This window comes from Buteo buteo, chromosome 17 (genome assembly GCF_964188355.1).
Source record: "Buteo buteo chromosome 17, bButBut1.hap1.1, whole genome shotgun sequence".
In the NCBI taxonomy this organism is placed as follows: Eukaryota; Metazoa; Chordata; class Aves; order Accipitriformes; family Accipitridae; genus Buteo; species Buteo buteo.
Window position 1 is genome coordinate 8,163,542 of NC_134187.1, and position 23,948 is coordinate 8,187,489.

General features: G+C 39.0%; 1 protein-coding gene across 2 annotated transcripts in view; it reads right to left on the reverse strand.

The window, feature by feature from the left end:
* Positions 1–23,948, reverse strand: part of KLHL29 (kelch like family member 29) — a 409,774-nt gene that overhangs the window by 63,977 nt on the left and 321,849 nt on the right. For both annotated transcript variants that reach the window (XM_075049045.1, XM_075049044.1), the window contains exon 6: positions 11,817–11,955. In XM_075049045.1, coding sequence (XP_074905146.1) covers positions 11,817–11,955 — 139 coding nt within the window. The remainder of the gene's footprint in view (positions 1–11,816; positions 11,956–23,948) is intronic.

The following is a 23,948-nucleotide window of genomic DNA, read 5'->3' on the forward strand; positions in this document are numbered from 1 at the left end:
TGCGAACTCTAAAGTTTAAACAGAATGATGTCATTTTATTGGCCTTGTAATCATTGCTCATATTATAAAGGTCACACATTTCACATTGTGGCAGAAAATCAATAGCTCTCCCAACAGCCTCTGGGGGAAAATGTTTTGCTTCTGAAGAATAATATATAATAAACAATTTTAGTCCTTACTTTATCATGGCTGTAATCTTGGAGAATAGCTACAGTAAAAATCTGGCAAAGGCTGATATATAAACTCATTAAAATTGGGAAGTGATTTAGAACAGGACTTTTAAAAAGATTTATCTTGAGCTAAACAGCAAAGAGGTTTGTTTAGGTCTACATTTAAACAAGCTCCAAGAGCTCTTTAACAGCTTAATTTTATGGTTGCTGTTGGGGAATTCTTTCAGACTTACAAATCATGTATTTCTCCAGCAAGGTGATAGACCTGAGCAATGTGCAAGCAGAACTGAACCTGCAGATAAGCAGGAAGCACAGATACACTCTGAATGGGTAAGGGGGGAGCTACTGAAAAATATTTTGTATTGTCTGAAATAATTAGGTCTAACAAAATAAAGCCAAGGCCTTTGAACATACTCTGGCTACTTATCCTTCAACTTAATTGCCTAAACTAGAGAAGACAAAGGCACAGGGAACCTTTTAAAGCAAAAGATGGCTCGACTACGCTCTCAAATAACAAATCAAAATTGGTGTCCCTTTCTGTTAACTAATATATAGAAAAGAGCTAAAACGTTTAAATACTGATAGCAGGAAAAATAACCCTAAAACCTCATCTGTAAGACTTAGGAGTGGAACTGACAAAAGGAAAAGTAGAGAACTTTACATTTTTGGTATTAATTTGTCCTTGAAAATAATTTCCATACATATAATACACACAGACAAGAATCAGCACTAGTGTTCTCATGCTTAATAGTGATGCAACTGAGTTTTCTGCATCTTGAGTTATAAATATGTTTATCTATGCATTTTCCTTGCATTATTCGTATCAACACATTCACGTAACAGAACGTAACTGTGATTCAGTTCAAAACATTTAATAGTGAGATGCCTTGATTTGCAAAGCCACATTTAGAGTCTGGCTAAAGTAGCTGTGTAAGTGAAACACCGCTAGCGCATCAATTTGTCAATTTATGGACAGTGCTACCGCCTCTAATTCAGGCTTCCCTTGTGGTTTGGATATGCTGCCTTTAACCGGCTTGCGACATTATTTTGACTGACTAATGGTTTGGCTACAGCCCCACTCAATTTTAGATCAAATACGAAAAGCTACCTATACCCAGTACAGATGCCAGCCAACTCTGTGTTTACAAGCTATAGTCACAAAGTCAAAACAAATTCTGGATGTTCAAAATGGAGCCATCTGCACGGAATAAACATGAAAAATGTGAAACATTTTATGTAAATGTACATTACTGCCTAGGAACAGTTGGTTCAGCTTCCTCCCAGGCTGCCTGGCTGGGAACAGGAGGACTGACAGAGTTTGTGACACCTATTTATATTCAAAGCCATATGACTCACTGTGCCATAGATTCAAAGGTATGATGTATATTTAAGCTTTGTGCTCCAAAAGGGCACTGAAATAAATAATTATCTTTTAAAATAAAGACATATTCAGAATTATCATTTGTGATCTTTCCCTGAACACACGGGACTTATGTGTGCCTTTTTCTTTCTGCCCCTCCAGGGTCCATCACTTCTGCTTGTGAACAGAGCCTACCACCGTTACCTGCTTCTCCCAGCAGGAGACAATGGCAAAGAGCTAGCTCCATAATATAGCCTCAATTTTGTTCATACTACACTCAGAATTTATTTTTAAGAAATAGGAAAACATACCAATTCTGGTAGTGTAATAAAAAAAATTTGCTATCTTTGACTATCTATTGCTCAGGATCTCACACAACTCAGGAATCTGAATATTCTCCACTAAAAGCACATGTTTGAGCTAACCGGAGGCTATGGGACTGCCGACACACAGGTAGGAGCTCCAGCTCCACCCTGGACTGAAGCATCTGAAGCCCATATTTTGGGGTTGGTCCCTCCCTGCATGGACCAAAGCAATGGCCTGTCCCACTGGCCAGTTGCCTGCTGGCCTCTTCACCTCGCGCCCTCCCAGGATCTGCCCATCAGCTCAACATGCTGAACTTGCTGACTTGCTTTCATAATTAGGAACATAAATGTTTACCCTACAGTAATTGTGTTCCCATTCCACTAGAGCAAAATATTTGCTACCAAGATAGACGGGACCAAAAAAAAAATAATCAAACCAAATTGCTTTGCTCCCTGGACAGTGTTTTGGTCTCCAGAAAACAGGAAATCCAACATTTTTATGTAAGATGAAGCACTTAAATGAAGAGAAAATACTTCTTTTTATCTCTGTCAAATTATTTTGATTACCAAAGAAAGGACTCCAGACTGGGATAGGCAGCTTCTCATGAGGCTTAGGTGTCTGTTAGCTGTGTCCTCATTAGAAACTCCCATTCCAGTCTATACAATTTAGACTGAACATCTTGTTTACTGTGGAACATAATCCTTAAAGCATTGAAACTCCAGGCAAAGAAGAGAGTGCAATGTTGCCGCACCTTAACTGTCCACTATTTGACTTTTCATCATCTTCAGAGTTATTAATGGTTCAAAACCCACGTGTCTATTTATCTTGGGAGAAGCAACAAAGAAACTTCATTATATTATAGCCAACCTTCAGTTACAAACAGAACAGACACGGCACTCTACATGGAAAGTCGTATTTTGTACTGAAGACCTTGATTTATCATAATTACACGCTCATGAAGTATAAAAGCATAGATGCCCAAACATACTAACATACATTTCCACGACACACGCACCAAGATGCATGTGCATACTGAGGTAACAGGTTATTTTCTGAGTTATTCAAGTTTATGCAGCTGCAAGGTAATCAATCATGTAAATGATGACAGGAAGGGACATTTATAGAGCAACATCATTGCAATATGTATGTTATAAGGCACTGAATGTTCTATTAAATAGGATTTAAAAAAAAATAAATTACACCCTAGCATCGCTTTTCCTTTGGAATTATTTTATCAGCTCAAAATGTATTAACTTGCAAATCTCTGCCTTCGTTATACTATCTTGTAGATAAATATTATCTTTGAGCCTCAGCCACTATCCATCTGTCTCATGAGAGAAGAAAACATATACTGTAATGGTGCTAGTGTATGATTACGATAAAGAACTAGTAAAAACACAAGATTAAATAAATTACATTGTTTAAACACAGGCTTGCAAATTTGTCATGAAAATTTACCTGACCAACAAATCCATTTGCTCACTTTTTACCAGGATGTTGATACAAATAATGTTCCTTGTTCCAGGCAAACAAAATTTGGCAAGACTAGTGTAACTTACTAGGGTCAAACACTGCCAGTTTGCACCTGCTCTATCAGAAGAAAATCAGGAAAATTAATGGCTGTGAGCTCGGGCATGCACTAGCAGCTCCTGCTAATTCACCATCACAGAAATGATCATTAGAAACCAAGTCGAGCAACGGGATTAACAGCAAATGCTTTTGTTCACGGACAACATGGCCAGAATAAAATAAAACAAACAAAAGAGCCACGTCTCCTACATACCCTTAATGCTATTCACCGACGGAACACAATCTAATTGCTCGGTCAAGACTATTTCTAAAGGCGCAGGATCAGCGGCAGCCTGTAACGCTATAGTGTCGGAGATCACAGTCGGAGGCACAAATCTGCCTCCCTGCTGAGATTTAAGAAAGAAGATGACGAGTTTGAAGATGCTGGCTTAAATGACTAGCAAGTGAATGAAGAAGTGAATAGTGAGTGCCCTTGGAAGAACAGCATTTCGACCTATACTTTTGCTAGGGACTGAGAATAAGCTGAATCTCACATGGTACTAGTGGAGAAGTTAAAAAAATGGGACAACTTATTAACAGTGCAGGATCTAACTCGTTTGCAAGTATCTCTGGCAGCCTAATTCAGCAAATATGTGGCAAAATGTCCTGGGGTGAGAGCTACTATTTGTTAAAGGTAAATAAAAGATGCAAGCAAGTTTTGGTGGATTATATGGGAAGGAAGATTAAAAATAAAATGACAGAATAAAAAATTTATTCTCATCAAACTTAAAGCTCAGCCCCTTAACCAACTCCTATCTGATTTGTTTTAATGATATTTATTACACTATCAAAAACCAGCTTAGCAGAGAGCTGGCATTATGCAGCTAATAAATCTGATTCTTAGGAATGTGGCAAAATTTATACAAGTAATTATGTAGGTAAGTCTATCCAAGGCTCTTTCTCATCATTGCAATGTCTAGAGGGAAAACAGTAATAAAATAATGATAACCACAATTATTATTTATTACTACTACTATGATTATGGTAGTGTCCAAAGATCCCAATCAGCATTTCAGTAATTAGAATTAATTCTGTCAGGCACTGGTTCTTTCTCACTCAGCTACAGGGTACTAGTACTTTTCTATGGTATACGTAGAGCCAGCCTGTGCTCTGGACATCAATGAAAGGTAATGTATCGCATCACCTATGGCCACAGTACATGTGGGAAAAGGCAGGTAGCTCTTCTCACCCCATCAATCCCTGCCCACACCACCCCACAGAACTGCTCGGAGTATTTCTGTCACTGAAGCTTAGCACTATGCAAGGAAAAAGAAGGGATCGTTATCTGATATGATCATAACCTGGTCATATTAATTCAAATTCATTATCCCAATCTGGCAGTGGCTAATCCTTGATGAATTAAATGAAAGGAAGTGAACTGCTGATCCCTGGAGCTACCTGGGAGCATGCTGGAGTCGGAGATTTGATTACCCTCGTTTTAGGGCAAGATTGGCTTTTGGAAGTGGCCCAAAAATGACAGCTTTCAAGAACACAGCTCTGGTTTCTACGCTGTGGAAGTTTTTTTTGTTGTCTTTGATCTATTTAGCTTGAACTGCACCTTGTTAGATAACTGTTCCCTTTCGCCCCTAAATTTCAACACAGCCAAGCCTAGACAGGGCTGTGAGACGTAAGTAAATATAGGTAGGTCACCCACACCGGCATCTTAGGAGTGGTTGTATGACAGCTGCATGGCTTGCAGAGAGGTCTAGCCAGAGCAAGAGAGGTGATTAGTCTGTCATTCCTTGGATAAGATTTGCAGGATTTGTAGTTGTGTCTAGAAATTATGTGAGCAAAAGGCCCAAACTACAGTAAATTGAGATGCTGTCACTGAGGGAGAGGAGCGAGAGGTTAAGTGATTCTGCTCGGTGCCTCTGCAAGCTGCACCTCGAGGCTTGAAAAGAAGCCTTTCTGTCCTCCTTGCCACAGTTTCTCTTCAGAGCAGGGCACATCGATCTGTCCCTCCTTTCAGAGCAGCTTCCAGCCCAAGCCACTCACCCTCCTAATCCATGGCCACGCTCGCCAGGCTGGAAATAGTCGGGCTGCAATGCCTGCTACAGGTTTGGTGGCAGCTCCTTAGCCTGGCAGACCAGCAACACCGCTGAATATTTGTAAGCTGCAATTCAGTTACGTAGAAGACCATACATTTTTGCATGATGAAAACATGTTTTCCAAGGCCTGGCAGCTGCAAAATTTGAAACCCAGCAGGCAGCTCCGACAGGCGGGCGGGAGTGCGGCTGCTCGGCCAGGCAGAGCAAGTGAAGCGCGCTCATGGAAAGGGGCCACCGAAAGCAGAAAGCTGTTTCCCGTGCCAAGATTTTGCGCCCAACACACAGCAATTATCAGTCCCTCATTTAAGAGAAAAATGTCATCCATAGCATAATTTACACCTGCACCCTGGCAGTAAAGGGTGAAGAATATTTTATACTCCTGTGAACCTTCCGTTCTCTTAGATTCCTTTAAATGGTTTAACAGAAACCACGGGTGCTGTCTGTCTAGGCACAATATATCCCTCCTGGCACCTGAAACAAACATCATATTTTTAACTCCCCATTTCTCTGTTTTCAAAGAAATGTTATAATTTGTTTCCACATTCGTTCTGTTCTACAATGGAGCTGAAGCATGCAGATGTAGAAATGCTGCCTGCTCCTCTCCCAGAGTTAAAAGCAAGGTTCTTAATAAGTAGGAAAACACGAACGGGTCACCAAGAGTAGATTTTTCTTTCATCTGCTATTTCTCATTTTGGGCTTTTTACAACGTAAACACAAACCAGACAGTCTGTTTTCCAGACACCTAAATGCTTCTGCAGTTTTGTCAGACTGTTTCAGATGGATAGCGGCAGGTTTCTCTGTCTTGCATCCAAATGCTGGCTTTCCACACAATGGTGTAAAATGCAGAATGACATCTCTGTCTTCAGTGTAGGTGTAAAGCAAAAGGAATTTGGTCCTCTCACCCTAAATGCTTTACTTCTCCTGCCTTCCTGCCCTGCCTTCAAGCCCAAGGAGAGTATATACAACCCTATTTTAGAAAAGAAAAAAAAAACCAACCCAAAGTCTAAACCCTTGCAAAAAGAGGCAAGGTATCGTGGAAAAGCAATTTGGCCATGAAGTCACTGGCTCTGCTCCTTAGGAAAAGAAGGATGAACGTAGCATTGCCAGATTACACTGCATCAAAAATACTTGCTTCTTGTCACTGAATCTGTGTATGTGACTTACTGCTCTGTTCTAGTGGAATTAGGCAGCCAGGGTGACTTCAAAATTAGAAATTACCATTAAAATAAAATCTTGAAAAGATAAAGCTTATAGGACAGGATCTGTGTATCTTTACCACTAACTGACCACAGAGAAATAAAACTATAATTGACCACAGAGAAATAAAACTAAAGTCTGCCCATTTGGCCAGACTTTTGGCAAGAAGAGACTTTTGTATCAAGTGCTTCCTATTATTTATGTCATATTTGCTAGAGATTCCAGCACTTTGGGTTGGATTAAGAAGAAGAAAGCAGCAAATTAAAATGTTCCGGTAAAACTCTCTTTGTTATGGAAATATCAGACATTCCATTTATCCAGCAGCTGTATTTGTCTATCCCAAATGCAGCTGGAAAAAATGATGCCTCTTCATGGGATTTTCCATTCCTTCCTTCCTTCCAGAACACACACATCTTCTACCATTTCTTCTAGGGCAGATGATAGAAAGACACAGAGCTCGTTTCTCTCCTTCCCCAAACCAAGGAGCTGTAGCTACAAGACTGGATTAAATAAGAAAATCTGTGCTCTGAGAGAGGGGTATTTTAGATATGGTTTTCTTGATGGATTGTGATCTACTTCATTCTTTCTGTGTACATATATAAGCACATGTATGTGACATTCAGACAAACACTGGGTTCTGGAAGGAATCATTCACGTACTTTTAGCCAACTACAATTCAAGTGTCTAATCAGAGCTGGGTGACTGGCCTTTCTCCATGGGCAAAGAAATATGAGCACTTCCACAAGGCAATTCACGTTATTTATCTTAAGGTGGGATGAATTGCCCTACGGACATTCCTGTCTTTCCTCACAATAGCAGAAGAAGCTTAGATAACCAGATTAGGCTGGACCCCTGAAGGAAGCAATGTAACACCCATTGTAAGTTTAGAGTCTAAGCAAATCACCTCAGCTCTCTCTTTATTAATAGTAAAGAGGGATGGCCTCCTCCTCATCTTGTATCTTAGACACCTATTTTATGGCGAGAGGACTTGCCTCCTGGAGAGGTATGTCTCCCTCTCTGTAGACTACAGCAGTAGTCTAGAAAGTGAGGTTAGACTATATCTGCCTTAGATGCCAACCTTGAGCCTAAATATTGGTTGCCTAACAGCAAGAGACAAACACCTCTCATTGCTCCAGAGGGAATCTCCCACCTGCCTGCACATAGGTGCCTGAATTAGGAGAAAAAGCTCCTTTGGAAGCCTTCAAGGTGCTTCTCTTCATCACCTCTACCATAAATTAGGCCCCTGCTTTGGGAAGGCTGATTTCTTAAAATCCACCTAAAATATAGGTGCAAATTAGAGGCCAAAGTCAGGCAGACTGGAAGCAACTGTGGTTGGTGGTGCACTCAAAATATGTAAGACGGTATTTAGAGGACAGATCCCTATTCCAGCTGCTATTTATCATCCATTTTCTCCTGAAGTCCTATACTGCAGTAATCTTGTATGGGTCACAGTTTGAAGAAGCTGACTAACCACCTGATTTCCCTAAGCACAGATAAAGTACATCAACTCCTCTATATGCTCTATGCCTGAAGGAGCAAGCAGTAAGGCCAGGTACTAAACCCCATACCTGTCATAAAGTAGGCTTGAATATTCACCATAGAAAAGAATGTACTTTAAAGGGGATTTTATGAAGAGAACTTAAGGAAACGTAGCACTCCCCAAATATATTAAATATTGTATAAAATTGTTCCCGAGGTTGTTAGTGACAGCCTCAGAGCCCCTGAGGTTATTGCAATGTCCTACTGTGGGACCAGCCTTGGGCATGCACCCATCTTCACACATCACCATCCCTCTCCTGCACCTCACTTCCCTCCCTTCGTGGGCACAGTGAAGTGGAAGACACGTCAGGAACATTTCACACCTGCTGTTCCCAATACACTTAATCCTTTTCAGATTTCAGTCCTTTTCACTGAAAAGGACTAAGAGTGGTTTTTATAGTCAGCTGCTGTTGGGAGGGAGATGAATGTTGAGTCCTGGCTTAGGCTCGAGTGCTGTGCAGCTCCTAACAGGGACTGGTTAACCTGTTCCCAAGAGCATGGTGCTTGGTATGGTGCTGAGCTTAGGCTCAGGACTGGGCTAAACCAACCTCAAAAGGGCCATGCTCATATATTTAGAAGATAAATCACATGGAACGAGAATTTTCTGGATGAGGACCAGAATGCTCAGCACGTTGTAGGATTAACCATTTTCTGAGAAACTAAGGGTTTCTCAAAGTGCGCTCTCATTACCAAATTTGTTTCATAAATAGTAAATAACTTTAGAATTGTTTTGGTCAATCAAACCTGGTTACCATCTTTTCACTACAGTGCAATAAAACCAACGTATTTTTTTCCCTGCTATGACTAATTGTCATCAAATAGCCTTCCTCAAAAGGGGCAATAACTCTAGTTCTATTATGCTTTTTGTCTATATTGGTGTTTTTTGGTTTTTTTTGAGGATGGGATAATTGAACATTATCTTTTATTTGGCTTTGAACATGTCACTTTTATTCTTTTGAGACACTACTTGCTATTCTACCATCAGATACCAACTCCAACACACAGTGGAATCAATGGTAGAACATGAGGTTAACAATAACTAGCCTGTGGCAAAGAACAGCTGAAGTAAATACTCTGAAAGATATTCTTTTTCTGCGTATCTATATGAATGCACATAGCACCTTCATGAATAGATCATCTCATTGATGTTTCTGGTGACCTATTAGTGCCTTTGGTTGGAATGGCATTAGAGTTTAACCCTGGCATGCACTGAATGAAATGGCCTTTATATCATACTTAACATAAAGAGATGTCCTTTATTCTTCAAGAAAAACTGCCATTTCTAGTTTTAATTTCTATAATAATACAAAGATAAAAATCACATAAAGCTTAAAGTACCATCTCAAAGGAGATGCTAACAGGAGAGGATTCTAGGCGTGTTGTATTTATAAACATACTGACTCTGTGAACTATAATGATTTTGTATTATTAAGGGCATGAACCTACAAAATACTGAGTACCTCTTGCAACTTGAGTCCTTGACTTTCATTGACTTCATGGGGCTTCTAAAAGGACTACTCTTTCTACTGTAAGTATCCTCTAAAAAGCAAGTATTTAGAAATTCCACCCCATAGCCCTGAGTTTATTGTCTCGCAAAGACATATTTGCTCAGTTTACAGGTGAATATTTATTTTTCTCACCCGACAGTTTTGCAAACTCAACTAGACATCAAGCTGGATTTTTCCTTATTCAAGCATCATCATCAGTAATAAAGGTATTTTTGCCTTGGATACACCTGTGCAACTCCATTAGCCTTCATCAAGGTTACATGCGTGCGACTGAGGTTATATATGGAAGACAACTGGGATGGAGAGACCTGACTGTGGACACAAATCGACCTCTGGAATATTTATTGCTGATGATGATGTGAAAGAAGGCAAAAAGTGGTGAGGTTGGCAAATGGGCTAAATCTTTCACTGTTTTTTTCTTGTAATGCATGTGAGCCTTATGTGAGCAGCTGAAAGACAATAAATGCTGAAATCTAAGGTTTTGCTATCATAGTCTCTCTTCAGAGCATTTAAAAAGGTTGGGGTTTTTTTTGTTTGTTTTAAATGAGTTCATATCGGAGCAGTGTTCAGTCTAAAGTGTATCTCCATTTGATAACTAAATAATAAAGCAGCAACATTCCTCAGTGTGCTTCTTGAAATAGATGCTGCCTGGTGACTTCTGCACAGAAGCAGATGTCTTTGCAGCAAAATCCAAATGACAGTCTTTGGCCAGTCAGTTACTGGATTTCTGTAAGTTGATTCTAAGATTTTCTTTCCCTATAGACTCTACTCCTTATCACCCTAAAAAGCATATACTGTAGCCTTAACAATTAAATGATAATGAGCAGACAGAAGAGAAAGGACAGGAGAGATCTGGCATAGCTACAGCTAGCAATCATTAGATTTACAGAGGGGAAAAGACATGCTTCCTAGGCCAACATATTTTTTATGAATAATTGATAAGGCAGTCAGCACAGTTATATCATAGAAATGTAATATATATCCATAATTATAAAACCAGTTTTGTGCAAAAGGACACAATACACTGAAAGGAGATACCAGCCAATATGCCATCCTGAAATAAAATACAGTCACTATTGTGTTAGTTGGCAAAATTTAAATACAGGATTTGAAGCAAGCAAAATGTTCTTTAATCCCATTTTTTAGCACAGTCCAGGCTCAGTCTGCTCAGGAAAATACTGCAAGGCAAAATCAGCAGCTGCATTAATTTGCTGATGATTGAGAGAAAAATGAAAGTTATCCTCATGTTTTTTTTCTCCCTACTTGCTACTCTAACTTACTAATAATACGAGAGTACCAATTTATTCCTATGCGAGTATATGAAGCATACAAATTGAAAAATCAATGTAATGGAAAAAAAAGATTATCATGCACTGTTTAGAATCAATCAGCTAGAAACAGAGGGGGGAAAATGCGAAGGCGGAGACATGATGTTTAGAAATGTACATATTGTACCTACCCTAAGCTAGAGTGTTTGTAGGAGTAATCTACCCTTAGTCTAACATGCAGACTGAGCTATATTTTGACCAGAAAATCATCTTATTTCCAATCTTTTCTAGAGAAATTAATCAGTTGTCTTTTCTTCTTTTGAAAGTCCCCACATAATAAAAATATCAATCCCTTTGCCCATAAAAGCCACACAAAAGCATGTAACAAAGATTTCAGGGTGAAGGGATTATGATACTCAAAATGCTTTATTAGCACGATGTCTCAGCATCGCTCACCGGAACACTGATGGCTTATTGTAGCCCGAAGGACAGACTTTTGTCGCATGTGACAGAGTCCCTTGAAAACATCGACAGCAATAGTTTTTAGTTGTGGTTTGAATCACCATTAGCAGTTGAGTTTAAATCTTAGATCTCTCAGTGGTGGAACACTTTCTTCGGCCAAACCTGGCCTCTACTCATCAGAAATAATTACACTGTACGAGTCAGATGTGTAACAAATGGGTCTGAGTCTCAGTTTGGAAATACATTCAGAGGAGGTGGAAAGAATGGCTACTGGCTCTGTGACAGGAGATTCAATCTTCATAAACCTGCAAGAGAGGGGAGGAAAAAAAAGCGACACAAATGCTCCCTACAAAAGAACAGAGCAGATCACAGCTGGAAGGAAGGCAAACCTTTTAATCAGGTCCTTGAAATACAAGCTGCAGGAAGCTAGAACATTTTGGTGGACTTCAAACTCTTTGCCTTCAACAATAATTTTCAGGTCTGTAAACTCTTTCGCTCTGCGTTGCTGGTTCAACTCCTTCAACATTTCTGCAGAACAGAGAAGACAGACAGTGCCAGGGTTCCCATTAAGAGTTTTTTATTTTTACTTTTTACTTTTCACTTTTCATTTTTTTTTGTAAAGAAGTAGAGAAACAGGAAACAACTGATATTTTTGTTGGTAAGATTGGCTCAACACAGACAGTCAGAAGTTACGAACATAACATATTAAAAAAAGAAAAAGAAAAAAGCAGGAACCAGTAGGTCTAAACAACTGAAATATATATACAGAAAAAAAGCAAAAACAATCCTAAATTTGGAAGGGTTAAAAATGAAAACAAAATATTTCAGCATCAGCAAATCAGAAACACATTATCACAGAAAAGTTAAAATAATTTCTTATAATAAAAATCAAGAGCTAATGAATATCTATCCAAATGCAAATAAGTTTTGAACATACTAGAGTAATATTAGTAAAAATATGGTATTATGATGCAATATGAACTGGATATGGGTCAAAATAATAAAACCACAAGACCTGCAAAAATAACTTATCCTTAACATAGTAAAAATGTGTTAAGCCTCTCAGTTAACATAATAAAATAGTACTTCTAAATAATATATAAATTACAGTGCACAAAAAATTAGCCAAATTATCAATGCATCTTGAAATATACCTCATCTATATAGACTACAATTGTATATGTTTCAGAATTAGCTTAAAAGCATCCTTATGATAAAAAATAATCTCACGCAGAGAAAAAATTACTGCCTTTTATAGCAATTCCCATTTTTTGCACTCCAAGGATTTTTACCATCACAGCATTTTTATTTTTTAGCCTTCAATGGCTTCATTTACAGCAACAATCAACTTTCACACATCATGAAAGAATCGTAATGATTAAAATAACCTATGAAAGTGTTTCCATCCTGCAATAAAGCACCTACCTTGCGTGATGTCTCCTTTTATAAAGCCTATTGGTACTAACAGAATGAAATAATAGCATGCCATGTCTTCATGTGTGGATGTGAACTACTAAGCAACCTACATGTTTTATATGCTGGCTGGACTTTTAAGGGTAAGACTTCCCTCCAACTTTGCAGACCAAAGTGGCTATCAAGATGAATAATATACTTTTCACCTGGGCAATAGCCTGGCAGTTCAGAAGCCAGTGATCAAGATGATAAAAGAGCTGATTTTAAATACTAAAGGATTTTGGTTTTATTTTATGTTTGCAATAGGTCAAGGTTCTCATTTTCTCAGTATAACACCCTGAACACATTCCTCTTCAGACAGATCTGTAAATCAAGAACAGTTCTTTACATGGAGTCCTTCCTTACACGAAGTAAAAGGGACCCAAAGAGTGTGTAACTATAACTGTGTTTAATGCCACTGTCAGGCTCGGGCACTGGGCTGCCAAAGTATCGCCAAAGGGCCTTACGGTGAAATGAAGACCCAAATAATCTTTGCGTTCTGCTGCTTCCCCAAAGAAACTCAAGAGGAATTGTTTCAGTGAAGCCCTAGTGGTTAAACGAAATGAAAGCATGCAAATACACAACCGTGGCATGAAAAGAAATTGAAGTTCTCCCAAGCCCCAACATCTGTGGTGCACATTTTTCAGGCCTAAGTAAATAAATGTCACCTTGCACATTTATGTCTATTTAATGGAAACACAGTAGTGTCTGAAAGGCTAATTATTCTGTGCTGAAATGGGTCAGTGCTCTCCAGAGAGCAAGCAGATCATTAGAGAGGGCACAGAAATAACAGCAGGCTTGTGTCAGATCTATAACAGGGGAAAATAAACCACTCTGTCCTGTGGGTGCTATAGCAGGGGCTATTTTTAACAAATTCATCTGAGCTGAAGTACAATGATACATTTTGAGCAAAACTTAATATGGGGACCGAATGCTCACTCTTCTGCAGGAAAGTTTCAGGCTTTTGCTGGAGGTGCGGTGCCTGAAGTCTGACTTGACCATGAACGCTTCAGGCCTCAGTTAAAGACCAAGGATGCTTTGGACACAAGGGGTGTTCCACCTGATTTAGGGTCAGAGTGACTAAGGTCTCTGGTTTCACAGGAACAGCACCAGGTGCTTCCTAGCTGCATGCTTTTGGAGGCGATTGTGGAGGAAGCATTTTTTTGTCGCTTTTCACATATGAATGACTTTTTTTCTGTCTCAGTCCATTTTCCCACTTTCACTTACAGCAACTACATTTTCCTCCCAACCAATTTTCTATCATTTCATTTCTTAAAGACAGTTACTTTTCCCTCTAAACTTTCTGATATTCTCCTATCCCCTACTTAATTTCACTTTTGTTTTCTGTCATTTCCCTTTTCAAATTTGCCCAACTACTGTCCTCCATCCCCATTTGCACTTTTCCTAAGTTCCTATTCAAGAACCTTTTCTCTAGTACCTGTGGCAGCCCTTTACAGTCTTCCTTGCAGAACCTTTCAAGACAAGGGCTCCAAGACTGAGTGATACAAGTTTAAGATTACACTTACATGAGGGGTCAATCCACATCTCACCTCATTCCATTTCCTCCTTTGAAAGCTCATGATCAATTATTCTTAGTGTTCAAAAAGCACAAGTGTATGAATAGCAACTGCTTAGATGGATCCTGCGCTCCAGGAGAGAAGAGGCAACAGAGTTTAGTTGCACTCTGAATGGGCTGGGGGTTTTTGGAGGTAAGGTCAGGGTAAGTGGGACAGTAGAGACCATCCTTGAACTCAGGACTGTGGCCAAGATTGCTGAATAACAATACACAAAGTTCAGCCACTGCACCTATAGATGTTGTGCTCTCTGTGCTATCTCCAGTATTGTGAGAGCTGGTTTGAGCATGTAAGTCCCCAAACGGCTCTCCCAGGTAATGGGCTGATTACTTGGACTTTACTGAGCACTCTGTAATTACATCCAGTCCTGCAGTTCCAGGGCACAGTTTCTATCTATGCTCTTTACACACTTCAGTGTGCTTTATACTGCATGCATTCATTAAGGGATGCAAACCAGAAAAGACTGGTCCGGAGCAGTGGTGCAATTTGGCTCATAAAGAACCAGAAATCAGAACAAACCCTAATCAGAAACTGAAGCTCCTCTTTTTCCTATAGACATTCAGACGCCATAATTCTCTCTTTGTCCCCCTGACTTGTTATAGTTCTCTCCACAGAGGGATGACTATGAACAGTCCTGTATTTTTTGTGGCTCGGTTTCTGAACTAGAAAGAGAAGAGGCAGGTGGAGAGGAGAAGGAAGTCAGGAGACTGCATTGATTCATCGATCTTCCTTGCTGAGGCTCCTTTGTATTACTAAATAACTAGCAGGCATTAGTATTGGACACAAGGTTATATCAGAACGGGCCCTCATTCTCAGAGTATTTGTAATGCTCACACTGTGCTTAGCCAGGCATTAATGATTTATGAGGACTCAGGATGAGTTGCAAAACAAATTTTTTCACCAGGTAATAATGCCTGCCGATGAGTTGTAAAAGGAGAGACAACACAGTGCAGTCCTGGCAGTGAAAAATTATCTCAGCTGTCTCCTGCTAGTTCCTCTTCTGGACTCCTCCTAATTTTCAGCGTTTCCTCCAACAAACGGAATTTCCTGAAACCTTCAGAAAAGGATGTGCTGGGAATTCCCTAGTGGTTATTTATTCCTCTGGTTTCTTTGTTCTTACAAAGGGTTTTTTCTTTGCTTTTCTTCCTAATTTCTTTTTATTTTTATTTTTTTATTTTTAAGCGATCCAGGTAAAAATAAAGTGCAAGGACAGTTAAGCTGCAAGGTTTCAGCAGAGTGGGCACTGATGTTCCCCTTCCACAGTGAATCACAGCAAATGCTCTCACATTCATAGTGCAAGGAATTTTCCTTCCTGCTCTAGGTGCACAGACATGTTGGGACTGCAGAAACCAAGCCAGTCCTTTGCCTTCTTCATCGTTACTGATGCTAAATCATTCTCAGTCAAAGACTGGTTGAATGTTTTCTTCACAAAGAAATACACAATAGACACGCCCATGTTATTCCATAATTACTTAAGCCACATAGTGGTAGAACCTAAAGGGGACTTGACCTGAAACCTGCAACTGAACATCTCTGCGGAGCTTGTGAAAGGAAGCACTTTCTATCTTGACATTATCAGCTTTCATATCATTGCTTGGGGGCATTTAAACATAATTATACTGAGAATCCCAGAGACAATATGGGCCAGAAAGTGTAAGTGACTTTCCTCAGGTCAGGAACAAAGCCAGGAAGAACTCAGAAGCTTTGATTCCTGGTCCCCAGCTCCACCCAGCACACTACATTTTCTCTTTCTTAATTAATGGACAAATTACAAATTAAACTGAAGAGCCCACAAGCCTTGGATCAAATGTAGGACCAAGAACAACTGTGTAATTTTGTAGATCAAGTAAAGGGAACAGAAATTATATAGTGAATCTTTTTTTAAATTACTTATGATCAGAAATAAAAATGAACAAGGAACTTATTCCCCAAGTTTATTTATTCTGTATTTCAAGCACAGTGGAGACTGGATACCCAGTCAAAGATCCTCTCTAATGCACACTCCTATGGCACAATGGAAGTTCTCAGGTTTATTTTCACTTCTAATGAAGAACTCTTTACTTAAATACGAGTAGATAAGGCTTTAAAAGGGGGCAGCAAGAGCTACAATATAATGAGCTGTGAAATATGGAAGAACACTTTTTACAAATAGTATTTTTTAAAATTTGCGTAGAAAAACTAACTTATTATAAAACTGCAAAGGGTAATTGATGAAACATCACTAATTATTCTTGTGAGGAACATGCAAGAGACCAGTGCTTGCCCAGACAGCCCCATGCTTTCATGATTGGGACAGAAAATGTGGGAAAGCCAAGAAAAGCTACCAGAAGGAAAATCCAATTACTTTCTTGCCTTAATAAGTAAGGAGATTAATTCCCAAGGTTATGCACTGGTTATGTAAAACAAGCATTTTAACCATTAAGTGCCAGCACTGCACACAGTTGCTCATTTTGATAGACAGTGGTAGAGTGTGTGTAGCTACAAGAAATCAAATTATGAAGCAAAAGACCTAGCAGTCGAATAGGAGTTACGAGTGATGGGAAAGCGTGTACCATGGTGAACCTGTCCTATTGAACCACACAAGAATTCATGATTTTTCGCCAGTGTTGACAAGTCTCTCTTTCTCCTCACTGCTGCTCCCGCAGACACACAGAGAACCCCAAAGCCTGGAGAGTGCCACAATAAATTGCTCCATCTACCCTCATGCTGTTGATAACTAGCTTGAAGGAGCTGCATAGAGAGATTAACAACTAAATGTCTAGTTGCCTCATTACGCACACACACTTAGCATTGCAGTGGCTAAGGCTGTTCTCCACTGCCCTGGGACATCTTGACACTGCAGACCAACTACCACTGAACATCATCCCTTAGGGTATCCCGTGATTATCGGGCAGGGGGTTAGTTATTTCCCAGTTGACAAATACACCATCAGCTATGGCAGCTTCCATGTGGTGTGAAGACAAGTACACACCTCTGGAGAACAGCTTCCTACTTGGGACCAAGGACAAGAAATAGGTCCCTTATTCTCTTTTGGCCTGAAATGAAATAGTAATAGAGAAAAAGAGGAATGAGCAAAGTCTTGTGGGAATCATTAACAGATGAGGATGACTCAGATATTATCTTGTGATCTTCAGTATCCTTCCTGGACTCTAAAAATTAAATGTGTAGTTATATGGACTGTCTCTGTAGTCAAATAGAGACAGAAACATGTCTCATGTACAATCCAGCCCCTTCTGTGCACTCAGCTGGGTAGGACACACTACCATGGGTGTCTCTCCCCAGGGATTACCAAGGGAGATTAGAATTAGCTGAGACTGGACACTTTTTTTTTTTTGCACAGAAGGTGAGAATTATCTCTTGCAGATAAATACTTTTGCTTTTTCCTTTTGGATCTCTATTCTAGTTGAACTTCTTCAAGAGCAGAAGGAGAAGGGGGCATAATAAAGCTGGGACTCGCCTGTACGATGATCCTTTATCAGTGAGATGGGGGAGGCAGACAAATGGTGAAAACACTCTCGCTCTGCACTGTGAAGTGCCAAGGCTGCTAATGGCTTGAGATGGAGGTGCAAAATACTGCTGTATGACAGTGGTGTGTCCAGCCCTCCTCCCCCAATCTGTATTGATTATGTGGTTTCCACATGATGCCATCCTGCTCGAAAGGCATCTGAAAATGCTCTACTGCTTGTGGCCCTCTCCTGAACACTTTTGCTGTCATAAGCCCTTAAGCCAGATAAAATGAACTGAGAAAAGCTCAATACTGACTACAGGAGCACTAGAGCCCCAAGGCACAGGCTCAGCCCTACTGAGCCTCTGCTAGCCAGCTACACTCTCTAGTGAAGATGGAGCATATGTTGATGGAGAGGTATCACTGCTGGCACAGCTACACCAACCTCTGAGCAAAAGGCAATGAGACTCATCTTCTGCTGGGTTTTTTCAGCACAGCAATGTGAAATGCAAGGTGTGAAGTTGTCATACTCTGAGCTGATACAGCTATGGCAGTAGTGCAGACCAACCTGTCTAGATCTTAGTCTTGTTGACACTGTTATACACCTGTGGTGCTGAAGAAAACAGTAACAGATGCTGGAGAGTGGGGAAATATTTTTAAATCCCATACTGAACAACACATATGTGGCTGTATATGATAATTCTGCTCAAAGGATTGTTGGTCGTGAGATGCCCCATTGCGCTAAATAATTTTTCATTGTTCACATAGACAACTTCTTCTCACCTTGTAATGATGAGAAAGGGTCAACAAAGTCAGCTGTGGTGATTACACACTTGAGGAAGACAACTACAAGTCTATGTGTAAATGGAACCTTTCTAAATATATTAAAAACTGAGGGAAGTCATCATATCATGTTTTGAAACCGATTTTCAGGCTATCATCACCACTAGAACTGACATTAGGAGATACCTCAAGGATGCCTTCACACATTACAGAGTTGCTATTTCCCTATATTAGGCTGCAGAACTATTTCAACATATTTTCTGACTATATTCAGAGATGAACAACACCCTTAATTTCTAGAAAATCTACTTAAAATGCAACTTTGGAGAGATTTTGGTATCACAGTTATGCATAAAAATAATAAAAACGGGAGTGTGGGGGCTAGAATAGCTTTGCTGCTTTGACTTATAAGGTAATGTCTTCTATGGTATCCATGCCTGCTAATTTATAATCATACAGGGTTACAAATGCACAGTGAGCGTATGTGACTGGCTTTGAAAATGAATTGCATTTACATTACATATATGGATGCACAGAAAGAATGAGAAAAAATACGAAGACAATCTGATCTCTTTAGTTTTCCAACATAGGCTGTGACCCACGCAAGGAGAAAGAGCAAGACCAAAAGGATCCAGCATAAAAATACCCACTGAGATGTTGAGATAAAGATGCAGCTTCCTACATCAGGATCTGCTGGTTTTTTTTTTTTCAGGATTCACCGCTGATTAAATATAAAGTTGGCTGCAGCCTGTTCTATATTGGCCAAGGCAAACAAACCCCAGGGGATCCCAGCAAATTGCCACGCTGGCCCCCTGTTCCATATATAACATGCCACTATATCAGTTAGCACTGTAACGTGATTTCCAGGCAGACAATAATTTTCTCTGGAGACAAAATGAGAGAGAGAGACAGGCAGAAAGAGAAGGGAAAAAAACCCCTGTAAGCGCTGGAAATGCAGAATAACCCAGACTCAAAGAGAAATTTAGTTCTGATTGTTTTATTTACCAGCAGGCAGCCCTGAATATCAATACACATTTAAGGGAAGGCTAAAATATTTATTACTACGTGATCTGGGATGGATTTGGTATCATCCTAATTGCTTGTAGCAGAAGACTAGCAGAGAGCTTTTAGACCTTTTTGATCTCTTTATGTAGTGCAAGGCATTAGCTAAACGTTTCCTAGTTTTGAAGGCTTTGAACAAGAAGCACCCATCTGTGAAACCAGTAGTGTAATCAACAGGCTCCCCGACATGTCAGCTATAGTCAAACGCTGACCAGTTTTGGTGGTGTAAGAACAAAAGCTGCAAATTGTGTATTAACAGTGATCAGCCACACACATGTGCATACGTACAGCTGGCAAACAAAACGCTTGTTTTCCAAAATAAGAAAATAAGAAAAGACAGGTTTCTGAAAATAAATCAGTTATGCATCCAGGACCAATTGCACACATTAAAGAAAAATAAAAAACCGTGAAGTGTAACACCTGACAATCAAAGACTTCAAAGCACTTAACATACATTAATTAGCAGGGGGGGGGGCAGTTCCTCTGCCCATTGTAAACGAAGGCAGTGCTGCCCAGTTTCAACAGGGGCAGGACTCACTTTTTTCTTAAAATGTACTTAAGTGTAATCAACACAATTCTTTGAAATAAATCCATCTTTGCTGACCAGTGGTAACGCACCTATTTTCTAGCATTAATATACTGCAGTATATGATGCCTAATGAAATAAAATAAAGCCAACTCAAATCTTTGGCACTGAAATCCCACCTTTCAGAAGATATTATACATCATCTATAAATAATATAGTACTAAATCTAAGTATTTAGGCCTATATACTCAGTGGATGGCTTAGTACTGGGTATAAGTTACACACTGGGTTAAATGCATGTGACAGCATCTCTTGGTCCAGCAGACATCTCATATGATAAAGAACTGTTCTTTCGGTACAGACTGTGTCTCCACAATGAGACCCAGTGATTCATTACACTATCAGAACAGACAAGTATAATCAAATATTGCAAAATAAGAAAAATGAAAACACTGTCAGTCAACTCCAGACCCTCCCTCGGGGTGGTCTGCAACCTAACAACTCTGCTTCAACAACTGGTTCCCTGCTCTATAGCTTCAGCATGTCTCGGTGGCTGCACTCACGTCCACTCAACGATTACAGAAGTAATTATAATAGTTAAATACAAGGCTGTTAACTTCCCTAAGAAAAAATGATAAATAAGCTATTTTTTGTGCCCCATGAGCTTTAGGAACATGGTATCCTATGTTAAAAAAAGCCAGAATTTGTGTCAGATTTCCCTTGAACATCTCCCCACTTATAACATTTCCAAATCTCTAGATTCTACCTGTCCTAAAGATGTGAAAGACTTTATAATCGATTTTTTTCTTCTTTTATAAGCACTGTAAAGTTTTCAAGTCTAACAGGGTTGTAGCTGTTTAGGAAATGTTTTGTAAAATGTCCTCGTCACTTCTGCTTAACTCATGTTTTCCTTTGATAGGGTAAACCTTGATTTTTAAATCTTTATTTTTAAACAAACTTTTTGAAAGGTATTGTTGTTAACATTAAGTATTTTTGTATAAATCCTAGTAAAGTCACTTCCTAGTATCTGTGTTGCCTGAATAGTGAGTTTGTACAGTATGGCAAGAGAATATGCTGTGACTGGCTGATAATGTAAGAAACCATTTAACTGCAAATGTTGTTTATATTCATAGAGGAACAAGTTATCAGGAAGTGTTTAAGTAGCTGCCTTACCAAACTCAGAATAAAAAAAAAAAGACATATTTCAGAAGTCTGTTGAGATTAAAGGACAAAGATTTATTTAATGAGTATTAAAATTTATGGGCTCTCTAAGAATTAAGCAAGCTTATAAAGACTATTTTGAGAGCTGAATGGCTTTCACATAATGAAGATGGTTGATAAGACTTGGCTAAAACATTTCAAATACAAATGAAAACAAAGAGACCCCTCAGAAAACATGGTCATTAAGTCAAAATTTCAACTGTGAAAGCAATATACAAATTTCACAATCATTCCATAATCAAAAAATGCTACTAAGACCAACCCGCAAAGGTGCTGAACCTATGAAAGGATGACAACAGGCAATTTTGAATCTAGACAAGCATGAAAGAAGCATGTTTTTCTCCTTCTGTGTAGTTATGGAAACAGAGAGATATAAAGCCCCTCCTAACCGAACAAGGGCTTTTTTCCTTTCTCTGCTCCCATCCGCAACTTTACAGCTGTCACCACAAGTCATCCTGCTTGCTCCTGCAAGCCAGCAGGCAGCAAGTAGGCATCTAAGGCAAGGAGAGAACAAAAGAGGCTGCAATACAGCTTCAGTTCAAATGACAGCCTCACCAGGGCTCCAGCTTGCACTAGGAAGACAAAGTTGTAAAATTTTATGAAAGAATTGAAGTAAATTTCTTTTCTAGAGGCCTTAGAGGGAAATCAAAGATCTATTATAATTTAAGATACTAGCAGTTTCTCTTGCTAATGACCAAAATATCTAGACCAATAGCTCCCCAACAGTAGTTTGCAGGATGACAGGGGTCCATAAATCCACCTGTGCTGTTCTGAAAAGCCATATACAGAGTAAAACATTAACTGCTTCCAGTTTTGAATCTGAGTGTTAGAGATAGTGAAATGCAAGAAACGTTGAGGGCTGACAGGTATCTTTGAAAGATGGTGTTGAAACTGTGCAGATCTGCAGAGGGGACATGCTACAGCTTTAGTTAAACTGAAAATAACGGGACCTAATTTAGATAGAAGATTCTTGATGGGAATTGATTTGTCTGTCTCACAATGAAAATCAGAAATGTGGTGACGTAGATGATGTAGAAATGTTCTTGGGTACACTGGACTTGGTGAAATTCACATTAGTATGCCCATTGATTCATTTCTTGGTCTTAAACTAGACTATAATCTAGGGTGCCAAATTTAAAATGGAAATAAATGTCCAACCAGAAGCTATTTTACTGATCTGTGACACACTAAAACAGGGCTTACCACTAATTTGGAGAAGGGGCCTGCCTTTGAGGTCCTCTCAAAGGGCAGATGCTTTCTTGCAGCCTTAAATTCAGTGATGAGATCTCCCCAAAGGAACATACAGAACTGGAAATGAAACAACCACAGTTTATTGTCTGTGGTCTTTTTAATTTTTATTTTGCACTCTTCAGGAACAAAACAGTTGGTGATTATTTACTTTGTCTTCAATGATATATTGCCCTATGACACAGAGTAGAACCTGGTGTCTCTAACTAGTGTGGGCTGTGTGTCTGAACTGGTTTCAGGAGAGATAATTATTATAATTTTGTTTAGTATTTCTCATTTCTCTAGACCATTAATTTTCATATATCATATACATATTTATGAAAATTGTGGGACTTTTAATTAACTATATAGTATTAGCAGTTTATATGTACAAATGAACAACCCTGGGAACAAACTCATTAAAAATCTATGGCTAAACTTCAAAGGCTTCAGGATTTCACCTCTCGTGTACTTGCCCTCTCCCCGCTCCGGCAGCAGAAGACTAACATGTATTTTAAAAGAACAAATATCTACCTGTGCAAAAGCTGCCCTTTACGTTTCACAGGAAATGTCAATATTTCAAAAGTTGGTTTTGTCTTCCCAAGTATGTGTGACCCTTTCTGTGGACTGAACATTTCATAAACAGGGTTTTAGAAAAGAAAATTGTTCTTAATTTTATTTTTTTCATTTGTATGTACATTTTTACATTGCTTAATAAAATGTCATTAATAGTGGCAGTATGGCACAACTGTCATGTCTCACTGCGCTGACGTCTTTAGGTTAGTTTGGAAGCATTTTTCTAGGTCATTATTTTTAATTAATACAATGAATTAGTATATTTTTATTCAAAATGTCAAACTGTTTTAATCATAACACAAATATGAAACATTGACCTAGAAAATAGGATGTTTCTCTGGTACAAAAGAGCAACAACATAATTAAAAGCATGACATTCTAAAATGAAAATAGAGTATTTGACCATTTTACATCTTAATGAACTATCATATCTACTTGCTATTTAAATTTTATTAAATCGGGTAACAAATATAAAATACATTTTGAAACATCATCTTGTAATAAATTCTGGGAATATGTACCTTGTTAATGATGGTTAAATGACTTTTCTAATTAGTGCAATTTGGAAAAAACTGATTGAAATGGTGTCTTACAGCAAAAAATAGTTTCAAGGACAATTTAGTTCAGTGAAGATACTGTCAATACTACAACAGGC